Source organism: Thunnus thynnus, chromosome 5 (assembly GCF_963924715.1).
Source record: "Thunnus thynnus chromosome 5, fThuThy2.1, whole genome shotgun sequence".
NCBI classification, from domain to species: Eukaryota; Metazoa; Chordata; class Actinopteri; order Scombriformes; family Scombridae; genus Thunnus; species Thunnus thynnus.
The window spans coordinates 14690116-14702834 of NC_089521.1; the positions used below are offsets into that span (position 1 = coordinate 14690116).

Here is a 12719-nt window from a genome sequence, read left to right on the forward strand (position 1 = left end):
TTAAGTACATTTATATGGTAATATTGATACTTTCAGAGCTGAAACAGTGAGTCAGTCGGCAGAAAATTAATCACCAACTATTTTGATAATGAATTAATCATAAGTGATTTTTTAAAGCAAAAATGTCAAACATTACTTGGTTCCAACTTCTCCAGCGTGAGGATTTGATGCTTTTCGTTGTCTTATATGACAGTAAATTGAATGTCTTTTGGACTGTTGGTCAACAAAACAAGCAATTTTGAGACAGTGCTAGCAATTAGCGATTATTTTAATTATTGATTACTCAGATTATTTTCTCAATTCATGGTTTGTTCTAAAAATACCAAATACTGCAAAAAAATCCTTATATGCAGCCCTACTTAGAGTAAAGAAGTAACTATTTTCACCACCGGTGTTGGTCATGAGCATTATCAGACTGTATCTGACTAGCCAGCTGTACAAACATATTAAATGATTTTCTTTTAGCATACAGTACATCAACAGCGGTATCATACGTATCCCATCAAGAATCACGCCCGAGAAACGATTTATTAATCAACAGATTTTATTTACAGAACAAAAAAGTATGCAGGTGGACTGTTTCATAGCAGTCTGAGAGCAGGAAAACATTTCCTCCCCCAGATTATTAGAAAGAATGAATTTACAAACAGTGAACTGAATACAGACTTTTCAGCCAAAGACACGCTGACAGTCGAGAGTCGAAGCCTTCAATGATCTTTTGGGAGTTTGATTTGATCCTGCCAAAACTCAGCATCTTCTCTTACACATGTCCCTCAGCCCCCTACCCCACCCCACCCCAACCCCCTCACGTCATCAAAATAACCGATAGCTCAAGTATAACCCTTGCTATGTGAAATAAATGCAATTGGAGGAAGGTAAACCACTGTAGCATTAGACTGTGATGACACAGGGAAAAAGCAGAGTGGTTAGTATGACAATAGCAAGAAAGAGTCACATATAGAAGACTGGATATGGTCATAAAACATATGTGCTAAAACTAGGGAAAGGTCCACAATGTCCACCCGAACCTCACACTCTCTCTCCACACCATCGACAAGTCTACCTCGAGTCTACACTGGCAGTGGTTGAAAAAGTTAATGTGACAGTAGCAGGCTCAGTTTGGTTTTTAGTTTGTTTTTGTTTTTTTACAAAGCCAGACGTGACTTAAAGAAGAAGTAGGGCTTTGATTGTTTGTGCGTCCTGATTGGTCGTCTACACAGGACAAAACTCTGGTCCATCTCCAGGTGAGTGTCTACATACAGTGAGCTAGTAGTAGTTAGCTGCTTTTAATAAACAAACAGCGACACAAGAAGTTAAAAGAAACATAAAAAGTATACCGTATGGACCACATCTAGCCAGTCTTTCCTCCTCACCCCCTCCACTGCTCTGCCCCCCCTCCCCCAAAATACACATCCCCCCAAAAATGTGGGATGTTAGACCTCTATCCCCCTCTACACGCTTGTTAAAGCAGCAGTTGGCAAAATATCAATGTATGAAGAAAGCCAGGTGAGTGGATCTAAAACCTCCGCCCATGCATCTGAACAGCAGTGAATTAGAACAAAGACGAGTCATTTCATTACTAGTGTGCATTTAAATCACCAATTGTCAGCAATTGTCATCAATTGTCAGCAGTTTTTTTTCCTTTACAATATATTCATGTTTATAATATATATATATATATATATATATATATATATATATATATATATATATATACATATATATATATATATATGAGACGGTGTCCTTTAAATGCAAATGAAGTAGGAAGAGGTCTTGGCAGAACATGAGGATTTGTGTTCACACTTGTCTTCCACTTGTGTCGCCGCTTGTTAGGCTGCTCTACACTTCATTTTTGTTTCCAGCATAAAGCCTGGTCCATGACTTGGCTGTAGAGCAAAAAGAGAGAAGCAACATTTACCAAAGTGACTCTTAACCGTAGTTAGCATGAAGGAGAAGCTCCCAAATGACGTCCCCATTAGAGCTGCAGCAAATAATCAATTAATCAATCAACAGAAATAATCGAATAGGTCATTTTAGCTCATTCATTTGGTCATTTTTCAAGCAAAAAATACCAAAAATGTCATATGTGACAACATGCTGTTTTTCTCTGTCATATATGAATAACTGAATAAAATATGAATAGAATATCTCAAGTTTTTGGACAAAACAAGCAAATTGAAGATATGGCTGTGGCTTCTTAACAAACTGTGAATCCAATTTTTTCACTTTTTTTTTAACATTTCATAGACTAAATGATTAACTGATTAATCAAAAGAATAATCAGCAGGTTAATCTATAATGAAAATAATCATTAGTTTCAGCCATACATGCCACAAGTTTTTTGAGAAAAAAAAAACCCTGATATGAAAATGAATTTTGAACAAATGCTGGAATTTATAAATCACATTTTTTTCCACTTCATGATCAAATTTGGGAGACATGAACTCAGTTGCCTTATTGCTGTCTGCAGCTTTAGTTTTAGGTTTTATTACAATAACCACCAATGGCCACAAGGGACCCCTCTTACATGCCTCAGAAAGAGACACTGGAAGAACTCACTCGGAAATTGACTTTTTTTTAAACATTGAAAACAATATTCTGAGTAAAGTTTCATCATGTTCCAGTAACTAAAATATATAGTATAAAATAAGGATATGATATATGTGAATAAAGACATACTACTTTACTTTGTAAACAGTGATTTGTTGCTGTATAGTATGTGTGTGTTTGAGGTGGATGTTCCTATGAACCCGGCCAGATCACAGCTCTCACCTGTCTCTATGGCTTCAGCTTCACTGGACTTCCACTTCTCTGCAACATCGTTCGCTAGGGGATCATCAGGGTTCGGTGCACTTAGTAATGCCTGGATTGATAGCAGCACTGTACGAATCTGCAGAGCTGGCGACCATTTATCTGAGAAAAGGAGAAAACAAAAAGACAGAGGGTGCTAAGAAAATTAAAAAAAGGAGACCAACAAAAGCGAAGGGACGACAGAGTGAAAAGGGTGGTAAAAAGAAGGGGGGAAAAAAAGAGTGAGAAAGGAATAGAGGGAATGGTGTATCTATTCTGAGCTGCAGGGGCAGTGAAGAGACGGTGGTGATAGGTCACAAGAGGCCCTTGATCTTTTGAGCAGGATTAAATTGGCAAATCCCTCACTTCATTCACAGGCCAAATATCACAGGACACAATACATACAGGCTTTCCTACAGTAACAAGTCTGACTCAACAGACTGAAGACAGAAAAGGTGTAAACTGGCCAGTAAAGCTGCTTGGGAAAAGACACATTTCCTGTCAATTGTCCGTTTGAATAACACACTGTACACCACACGTAATAGCTTGTATGTGCCCAAGCATTAATTGTATCAGAGTACTGCGGCGCTCACTTACCTTTCAAAATGTCTAGACATATTCTTCCCAGCTTGTCTACATTGGGATGATATATTTTGGTCATGAAGCGTACTTTAGGAGCTGCCATGGGATATTCCTCTGGTAAAAAGAGTTCAAGTTTAAATGTGCCTCCCTCAAAAGGTGAGTCCTGAGGTCCAGCGATGACCACGTGAAAGTAGCGGGCATTGCCTTCGTCTGGCTCTGCTTTGATGCCTGGGACAGGCTCTGCAAGCAAACGCTGAGTTTCCTGGTAAATAAAGACAAAAAAAAGGAAGAAATTAACTACATGTTGGTGCCTCAAACTGCACTGCCTGTATAAGGCCCCGTTCAGAGATGTATGTGTGTTTAATATATCAGTGGAATGAAGGATGCAGGGCAAGATGTTCTGGCAGGGCTGAGATACAACTGCACAGGGTTACCAGACTGGAAAATGGCTCGACTTTTAAAGAAGATGCAGCACAGAGCACCTGTCATACTACAAAAGGCAGCTAATGACTTCCAAGGGATCCAGAGAAACCAATCTGCAATCCCATCTACCGTTTCATTGTAGCTGGATGTAGGATGTAACTGATGTCTCTCTCTTTTGCAACACACCTTTCAACAAGTTCAAGGACCAAAAATCAACATTTTGCCGATACTTTGCATTGATTTACAAAGTTTCTTTTGTGAATGACAAGTACATAAAGGTGTGTTTTTATGTTACATTTACTAACCAATTGTGTAAAAGGATAAAGACATTTTCTTTCTCCGTCTGTCTGAAAGCTTTTGTGATGACTGAAGGGAGCAGACTTCCCTCTTTTGCTATTTTACAAAAGCATTTATTTCCCCACTCAAGGCAACTGACAGCCCGCATCTTACACGCAAAGATCCACCAATCATATAGATCTATATAGAACTATATGACACAGTGGATTGAAGTATTTTATGCTCTTCTCCTTCAGTGATTGCGGAAACTTGGAGACAGTGTAATGCTTGGTAATAAATCATGGCAGTTACCAACAAAGCTGTGTTTTATAGACATCTACATCTGTATCAAGTATTGACTATACTGCTGGAAACGACATATGGCAGTGTTGTAGTGATTTTAAACACATCTAATTGGAGGAAATGCTCTCTCCTTTTTTAAATTCAATATTGGTAAATCGTGTTTAATAAATGTATTAATTTTAAAGGTTTATAAGAGCCACAGCCTAAACCTCAGAGCTGCAAAAAGCTGTGAGAAGCTGGACTGTAGTCTGCTTGGATTTATCCTTTAACACAGAGAGGAGGGTGTCTTTGACGGCAACAGCGGCTAAGTGCTGCTGTGAATCTGAAGACTTTCTGTGCAGTATGTCACTGTCTTTTAGAGGTGACACTGACGCAGCCACCACACCACACCACCAGGAGACCGTTATGTCCATACCCATCAGCCACTGCAGCAAGGCTACTCCCAGCTTACGGTGACAGCTGAGTGGCCGACAGAAACACACACCTCTACTGAGAAAGAGGAGCGGGTATCTGATATGGTTTGTGTGGTATGCTGGACTGACACACCTGAGCGATGCCTTCAACAATGAAACTACATTCAGGCTCACTGCTATTCAAACATTAGACACTGCACTATTCTCAGCTCTTCATTAATCTACAGTAACTCAACTGTAATACTGATATTCAACAAACACTTTTCCTGTAACTCTGGAAGGCACGGTAGGCTTAATTTGTTTAAACCTTGTCTTTCCTTGTGCCTGTCCGAACGCACTGCACACGAGCCTCATATACAGCAGTATATCCGTCATCGCTGACAACAACAGAACAATAAAAACAACATAACCGACTACGTATGAAAAAAATAGCATCAAATAAAGCTCGTAAAGCCTCCACTTGTTTTTGACGCTCTTTTTCCTGAATGCAACTGCGAGACAAATTCCTGAAATGTTTCAGATAACCCACAGACAAAACCATGCAGTGAAAACACAGACGGGAGAGGGGCTCCCAGTTCCAGTCACACGCTCTGAGGGCTCAAGGGCTCGGTCCGCTATGTACTGTTCCCAGCATTCCCACCTTTTCCCACCAACACCAGTCTGTGGTCTGTTTACTCACTCACCTGTGCAGCTTCGCATGTGCGAAACACCTGTGTTTCGTTCATTTTTCTAGACGCTTTAATTATAAATCTCAACACAGACTTATTCCTTTACAAATCAGATGAGCTGTAATTTCAATATCTGGAAATAATGATGTTAAATTATGTATTTGTAAATACTTTAAATACTAACTATTTAATTCATTTTAAATGAATTAAATAGTCAAAGATTAGTGGCTGCTGGTCAGACAGTGAACGCAGTTCCACCACATCACCCTGGTCTCTGGAGACTTTAAGCATCTGACATTTTATATGCCAAATGATTAATCACTTAATTTAAGAAATAATCTGTGTATTAATAAATAATGAAAACATTACTTTGAACCCCACCTGAAACACCTAACTCCTGAACACGAGATAATGTAACAACAACACAGACAGGCAGCCAGTGAGCCCCTTTAGAGTCCAGTGTGAAATCACATAGAAGACATAGAAATAAAATGCTACGTACACTTAATACTATGACTGTCACGACAGGTAAATGTACTCAAAAATGTGTTTTTCTTCTTGTTCCTACAGTTGAGTGTTTGAGCTTCATTGTGCAGAATGATATTTGTGCAGAGTTTGGCACTGGAAGGCTGTTTTCACATTCATCTGCTGAAAGTGGAAGGTTTCTCTGTGCTCAATGGAAATCTGATTTTAACGGGTGCGCGATTTGTGTGATGTGGAAACTTGAAGCCTCCAGTGCGCAAACACTGAGAATGGACTTTACAGTGAAGTAGGAGACATCAAAGATAACTGAACTTTTTTTGTGGAAAAACCATATCAGACACAAATTATTACTCAAAGTAGAGTATTTTACATCTTAAAGCATGTCTGGAGGGGATCTTTAATGTGATTGTGGGTTTGCATTTGAGTGGTGCAGAGAACAGAAAACAAATCTTCATAAAAGCAAAAGACTGACATTAGTGTCAAACACCTATGACAATAAATCACATTGTTGAAAGCCAGTGGATGAAACTTGTTAAATAAGAGCATCTTTAGCAAACCCTCTTTAACCTGCTTACATCAGCCTCTGAGAGTCTGGGGCTCTGCGGCAAAAGTCTGCACTGGAAGTGACTGCAGGTCAACTATCAAACCAGTCTACTGTGTTGGTTAAGTAGTACGACGTCACCACGTTACGTCTAAACTATCATACTAGCTTTAACTCCCAGCTAGCTAACGCTAGTAACTTAAAAACAGTTAAATCAAAAGGCCAGTCAGAGTCCGTAGAAGAGACTACAATAGAAAAATGTCACATCTTATGTTCACTTAACAGAAAAGTATAATACTGGGCGTTTCCGGCTGGTGTTGGCTCGTCGAGTGTTCCTGTTTTCATCTTTCAACTACAAACACAGCTAACAAACTAGCACAGGCTAGCATCTTTAGCCTGGTTAGCCAGCCATTCATAGTCAGATTTAAGCAATTAAGGGAAAACTCATATTCTTGTTAAGTAACGTATATTTGGAATAATTGATCTCTTCTTTACGCAGCTTTATGTATTTTAACCCGCCGTGTCTCGGTGTATCTGGGCACGGAAATGAAACGGAAGTTACTTTAACGTTAGCGAGCCGGATGCTAACGTTAGCAAACAAAACAGTGAACCGGGGCGGAACAGCGGAGCATTTGGGAGTTTTTAGACTGAGTGTGTTGGGTTTGAGCCGTCAGTGAAAAGTCAGACACGCTGCTGCTTGAAGGGTAAAATGTTTACCTTGATGATCCTGCGGGGCAGTCCTGCCATCTTGTCTTAAATGCGGGCTTTAGGCTCTCACTGCCTGCTCTCTGTCGTTGGCATTGACAGCACACACACACACACACACACACACACACACACACACACACACACACACACACACACACACACACACACACACACACACACACACGTTTTCCGGGCTCTCTGCGTCATGACAGCTGACAACAATATGATCATTTTTGTAAAAATTAAGAAGACACAACTAAACATCTATTTTATGATTGTCAGTAAACATCAGGATTCTGGAAAAAAACAAACATTGAGGATTATTTTAACACTCAAACCAACCATTCAATAAACTGAAGGCCAAGGATGTGATACTATACTATGAAGCAAGACCTGAAACTTCAACAGACTGTCAATTTATTAATTTTACTGGGAACATTTCACATCCATAAATCCAAATTCTCGTTTGAATTTTTCATGATTGAATTTAGAGAGTATTTTGAGTCTATCCAACTTATTAACAATAAGAAATGTGCACATACAGTTAATATGCTCTAAGTAAATCTGATTTTATTGCCTTTTCTGTTAAGTTATTTTTTTATCTGTTTAATTATTATTATTACTTTGACTTTGTCCTGTTCCCATGTTGACTGTAACAACAAACTGAAAGTGAAGTCATGTTCTTTATGTTATCTTTATTTCATTATGATGCATAATTGTTTCCTATTTATTGTTATAGTTATTGTATTAATGTCACACATGTTGTAAGTGACGTCTTCTATAAATAAAGTGATGGAAAAAAAAGACAATATCAAATTCTCCAGGGAGTAGTAGTATTACTATTGTCTTTGATGTTATCAAGTATTAAAATGCTGCTGTCAACCAGAGATATAACACATCAGACTACTCCACCAGGATTATATATAGGGAATTCAGTATAAAAAAGTATAAAAAATAATATTAAATGTATAAGAGAAATAATCCAGAGGGGCACAACTAGTAAACCTGCTTCTGTATTTGTTTGGAATAATCTGTATATTGGTATAGGTAGTAATTTTTTGTTTCAAATAAGGTGTGAGAGGTGTCTCAAAATTGAATTTGTTTTATTTGAATTTGTTTAATTCCATGAACACGCCAGCAAATTTGCAAAACAGAAATCCAACATGTACTAAAACTTAAAATCCTACCTGGAAACATTAAAATACTGCACAAATTCTAATGCCATGAAAACTTGAGCCTTGTGTAATGAATTTGATTTGTAATTAATTTAATTTTGTTTTTGTTTGCTTTTTCTATTGATTTCTTTATTGATGTATTATGATCTGTACACTACCTCGAGCATACGTTGCCTTGTTACTGTTGCTGGAAAGGTAAACCTTTTGTAAGTTCCATTGTGTAAATAAAGTTTTTTTAAAAGAACAATATTTGACGCAGTTTTATGTGAAATTGTTTCAAGGAATAACAAGTCTGTGCATCAGACTTATGTATAGTTCTTCAATTTCTCATGGTAAACACCATTGAAATACCAGCAGTGCAATGTAACTAACTAATGTACTTAAGTACACATTTGAGGTACTTGTACTTTACTTTCCATTTTATGCTACTTTTTTTTAGAATTATTTATTATTTTCCGGAATAAAACAAATCAACACAAACATCTTCCGCACCACTGCACGAGCAGAAACAAAAACAAACAACAAACAAACAACAACAACAAAACATAAACAAACAAACATAGAATCTTTAATGAATAACAACAATAACAACAACAACAACAACAACAACAACAAAAACAACAACAACAACAACAACAATAAGTCCCGCACATAACTCCCACTGCACTACAACTCTGTGGGAAATGTGATACTTTTTACTCCACTACATTTATTTGCCACTTATAGACACTTTTCAGGTGGAGATTTTACATCCTATTTGAATGCAGGACCTTTATGGAGCAGTTTTACACTGTGATATTGATAATTTTAATGGTGAATTTTAATGATTTGTTCAGTTGTGACTTTACCCTCCACAACACTTTGATCAAATCATTACATCACATCTACAGAGTGCAGATGATTTATTTACAGCACCTTGGCAGATACCATAAACATAGCAGTGCATTATTTGGCAACTTAATACATCTTCCACATTCACATTTCCAGAACTTTTTTTATCTAAAGTAACAACTTGATTCGGAAGCAAATGTTTCTCTTAGGCTGCCAGAATGTGGGTCCTACAGCTTCTTTACCTGTTTTAGACAAAACAAAGCATGAATTAGACTTAACACTTCCACGGTTCAAGGCATGTTCACTTTTTTTTTTTTTTTTGCACTGCAGGCCCAATAGGAGCTATATATTGGAGGGTGTTTGGAGCTCCTCCTCCTGATATATGCGTAGGAACAAAAGCATTGTCCCTGTGGGTGTCAGGCCTGTTATGTGGACATTAGCAGTGCAGCGAACTCACTGGAACTTCATTTTAAAAAAGTGACTAGAAGAGGATGTTCAGCATGCAATTTCTATCCCAACAGAGACCAACAGGTGAGTCTGATATTTTTTTAATTGATTTTGTTTTTGAGCACAAATTCATTGAGTGGAAACAGAAAGGGAAATGAATGCATGATCTGTTATTTTATTTATATTGGCAGGAAAATGTAATAGAAAAAGATTATTTTGAATTTTGTGGTGATTATAGGTTATCTCTGATCAAGTTCGTTGTACTCAAGGGTTTTTTTTTTGGCATTTTTTTACACAAACTTGCATTCAAATCAATAAGAATTCAACATTTTACACGGTAGACTTTTTTTTTAATGTTGGATTGTAGTTTTGAAAAGTTTATTGAAACCTAAATGTGAGTATCTGACTCCTATAAAGCTACTCTTTTGCCAGCTCACTTGTTTCCTAACTCTGACAACATTACTGCTTTTCGGGCAAAATATCTATTATTAGTCTTTTGTAAAATATGCATATTACAGGCAAGAGGAGGAAAAGCCAGGTGTAAAATCTGAGCCTAATTACTACTCATGTTGGTCGCCTTTACAGGTGCAAGGTTTCCGCTAGTTTACTGTTGATCATGAAGACGCTTCAGGCCAGTCTGACATTGTGTGATTTAAAATTCTGTGGACGTTTCCAAACATTTAAAAGAAAAGCTCCTCCAAAGTAATTTTGTATAAAATAATGCTTTTCTACCGGTACATATCTTACCTTATTTTATCTCTTACCTCAATATGTGTAAAGGTAAAAATAGCACAACTTCTGGAATGTAAACAGATGAATTCCCTAAGAAATAATGAAAAAGCTACAATTTCATGGGACTGATTTGCACCAACTTATCCACACTTCCCAGTAACGTTTCATTGACACTTAACAGTGATGTCTTTTAGCATTCTGCCCTGCCCCACCTCACCAACCCTCCAAAATTTTCCATTGTTTGACACACACAGGAACAGATGAACCAGCACCTAATCTAGTCCCTTCTCTCAGTGCACAGAGAGAACAGACAATATCAGCCACATTATAGAGGGGCTACTGCTCACACTGAGTGCTTGATTTGAGATCTATCTCGACAGGGCTTAGCCAGACTTCTTTATCAGCTTGGAGTATTTTACAGGCATTATTACACACAAGGCTCAATCTAACAGAAATTTATCTTTCCTTGAAATTTAATAGATTTCTATTTCATACAGCAACAACACCTCAAATATTAAGTTTCTTTCTGTCATCTGTAAATGTAATTTCTTTGATTTTTTTTTTTTTTTAGCTCAGTGGAGCACTCACTGCTACCTGGCATGTTTCTTCATCATGATCGCCTGCTCCGGACCAGTTTCACCCCTTCATGCCCCTCCAGTGACAACAGGGATCCGCTCTGCTTTCTCCGCCACACAAACCAACAGTGTGGTAGGAGGCAAGCAGAAGGCAGTGACCTTCAACAGGCTCATGGTCAACATCGGAGGAGATTTCAATCCGGACACCGGTCACTTCCGTTGCCGCATCCCCGGAGCTTACTATTTCTCCTTCTCTGTGGGGAAATTTCCAAAGAAAATGCTTTCTGTCATACTGGTGAAGAACACGGAGGAGGTGCAGGCTATAGCGTATGATGACTACCGCAAGAAAGGAAGGAAAGTTCAAAGCCAAAGCATAATGATCAACTTGAAGGAAATGGACACAGTGTGGTTAATGTTGCAGCAAAGTCCCCAGTATGCTTTGTACAGCAATGCTGGCCCTTACATCACCTTCTCTGGTTACCTCGTCTATCCTGAAACCTCCACCAGCAGCTACATCAGCAATCACCTGTCCCAACCAGGGCTGTACTACCCGAACTGTCCCCCCCACGCTGATCCCTGGGGAGGTCAGATGTCAGAGCAGCCACGATCGGCCTTCTCAGTGGCACGGACATCCACATTCATGGGTCAGAGTGGCAGGCAGCAGAGCAAGCCACCTCTGACCTTTGATGTGGAGTACGTCAACATCGGCGGCCATTTCAACAAAACCTCAGGACTGTTCACCTGCCATTTCCCAGGGGCCTACTACTTTGCTTTCACTGTGGGGAAACACCCTCGTAAAGCTGTTTCTGTGAAGCTGATGACCGGGAAGGGCCAGGTGCAGGCCATGGTGTTTGATGAGGACACATCCAAGAGGCGGGAGATGCAGAGTCAGAGCTTGCTGCTGTCTCTCCGTCGGGGCGACAGCGTGTGGCTGTACAGTCAGCAGGATGAGCGCTACGCCGTTTACAGCAACCAGGGGAGGTACACCACCTTCTCTGGCTTCCTGGTGTATCCTGAGGCAGAACCAGTCACTCCTCCCACAAACCAGGACAGAACTCATCTCTAAACGTCTCCACCCTTCATGGTGTCATGTGTAAACTTATTTTGTTTGATTTGTAGAAATTCTGTAGGTTATTTCTATATGGATTAAGCAGATACAAAATTGTTTTAATCTTTTTTTTCAGTATAGTGTAAGTATGTTTACTGTTCAAACAATGTAATTCCAGGGATAAAGTTTGTTGCCAAATTTCTCCACAAGATGGCGCTGTATTACTATTATCCAGCATTCAAGATGGTTATTTTTGTCCTAAAAGTGCAATTACCTGTAAGACATCACAAAAAGACAAAGTATTGTTTGTGTTTGTATGATAAATTCTTGATCAACTAATAAATTGCAGTTTGGTTCACAAATTTATTTTTAGAATTATTTGTATTTAGAAGTTTTAAAAGCATTTAATGTAAAAATGATCATTGTACGGCATGAGGACAATTTTGTAAATTATGTATAGTTTATTTTCTGTATAATGGTTAAAATTTACTCACTGTAAAAATGAGATTTTTAGATACATCATGATCATGTGAGTGGTGTTACATGAGGAGCTTTTATACTGTGGATGTATCTATTTTGATGTTTTGTGTGCATTTTAGGCAAAACTTAATAAATTCATACACTTGAGTGAATTAAAAAGTTCTAATTTCTTCTAAGTCAAATAACAATATGTTGCACTGAGTACAAGGTAAAGTCAGTTTACATTTATGTTGACTGTACT

General features: G+C 38.4%; 2 protein-coding genes across 2 annotated transcripts; one reads left to right on the plus strand and one right to left on the minus strand.

The window, feature by feature from the left end:
• Positions 1 to 526: 526 nt before the first annotated feature.
• On the minus strand, positions 527 to 7337 carry ube2na (ubiquitin-conjugating enzyme E2Na). Its single transcript, XM_067589401.1, has 4 exons — positions 7200 to 7337; positions 3391 to 3637; positions 2776 to 2916; positions 527 to 1889 (listed from the first exon to the last, which is right to left on the minus strand). Exons 1-4 carry the CDS (start codon positions 7227 to 7229, stop codon positions 1843 to 1845), a joined length of 465 nt encoding a protein of 154 aa, XP_067445502.1. The 5' UTR covers positions 7230 to 7337; the 3' UTR covers positions 527 to 1842.
• A 1900-nt stretch (positions 7338 to 9237) lies between these two features.
• Positions 9238 to 12625, plus strand: c1qtnf13 (C1q and TNF related 13). Its single transcript, XM_067589406.1, has 2 exons — positions 9238 to 9727; positions 10947 to 12625. Exons 1-2 carry the CDS (start codon positions 9688 to 9690, stop codon positions 12014 to 12016), a joined length of 1110 nt encoding a protein of 369 aa, XP_067445507.1. The 5' UTR covers positions 9238 to 9687; the 3' UTR covers positions 12017 to 12625.
• The last annotated feature ends 94 nt before the right edge of the window (positions 12626 to 12719 follow it).

Bases quoted from the DNA above. Each gene is read 5' to 3' on its own strand.
- ube2na (XM_067589401.1), bottom strand. From the start codon at position 7,229: ATGGCAGGACTGCCCCGCAGGATCATCAAG. The intron at 2,917-3,390 runs GTAAGTGAGCGC...TCCTTTTCTCAG, and splicing joins ATGTCTAGACATTTTGAAAG to ATAAATGGTCGCCAGCTCTG. The intron at 1,890-2,775 runs GTGAGAGCTGTG...TTTGCTCTACAG, and splicing joins AGCTGAAGCCATAGAGACAG to CCAAGTCATGGACCAGGCTT.
- c1qtnf13 (XM_067589406.1), top strand. From the start codon at position 9,688: ATGTTCAGCATGCAATTTCTATCCCAACAGAGACCAACAG. The intron at 9,728-10,946 runs GTGAGTCTGATA...TTTTTTTTTTAG, and splicing joins ATCCCAACAGAGACCAACAG to CTCAGTGGAGCACTCACTGC.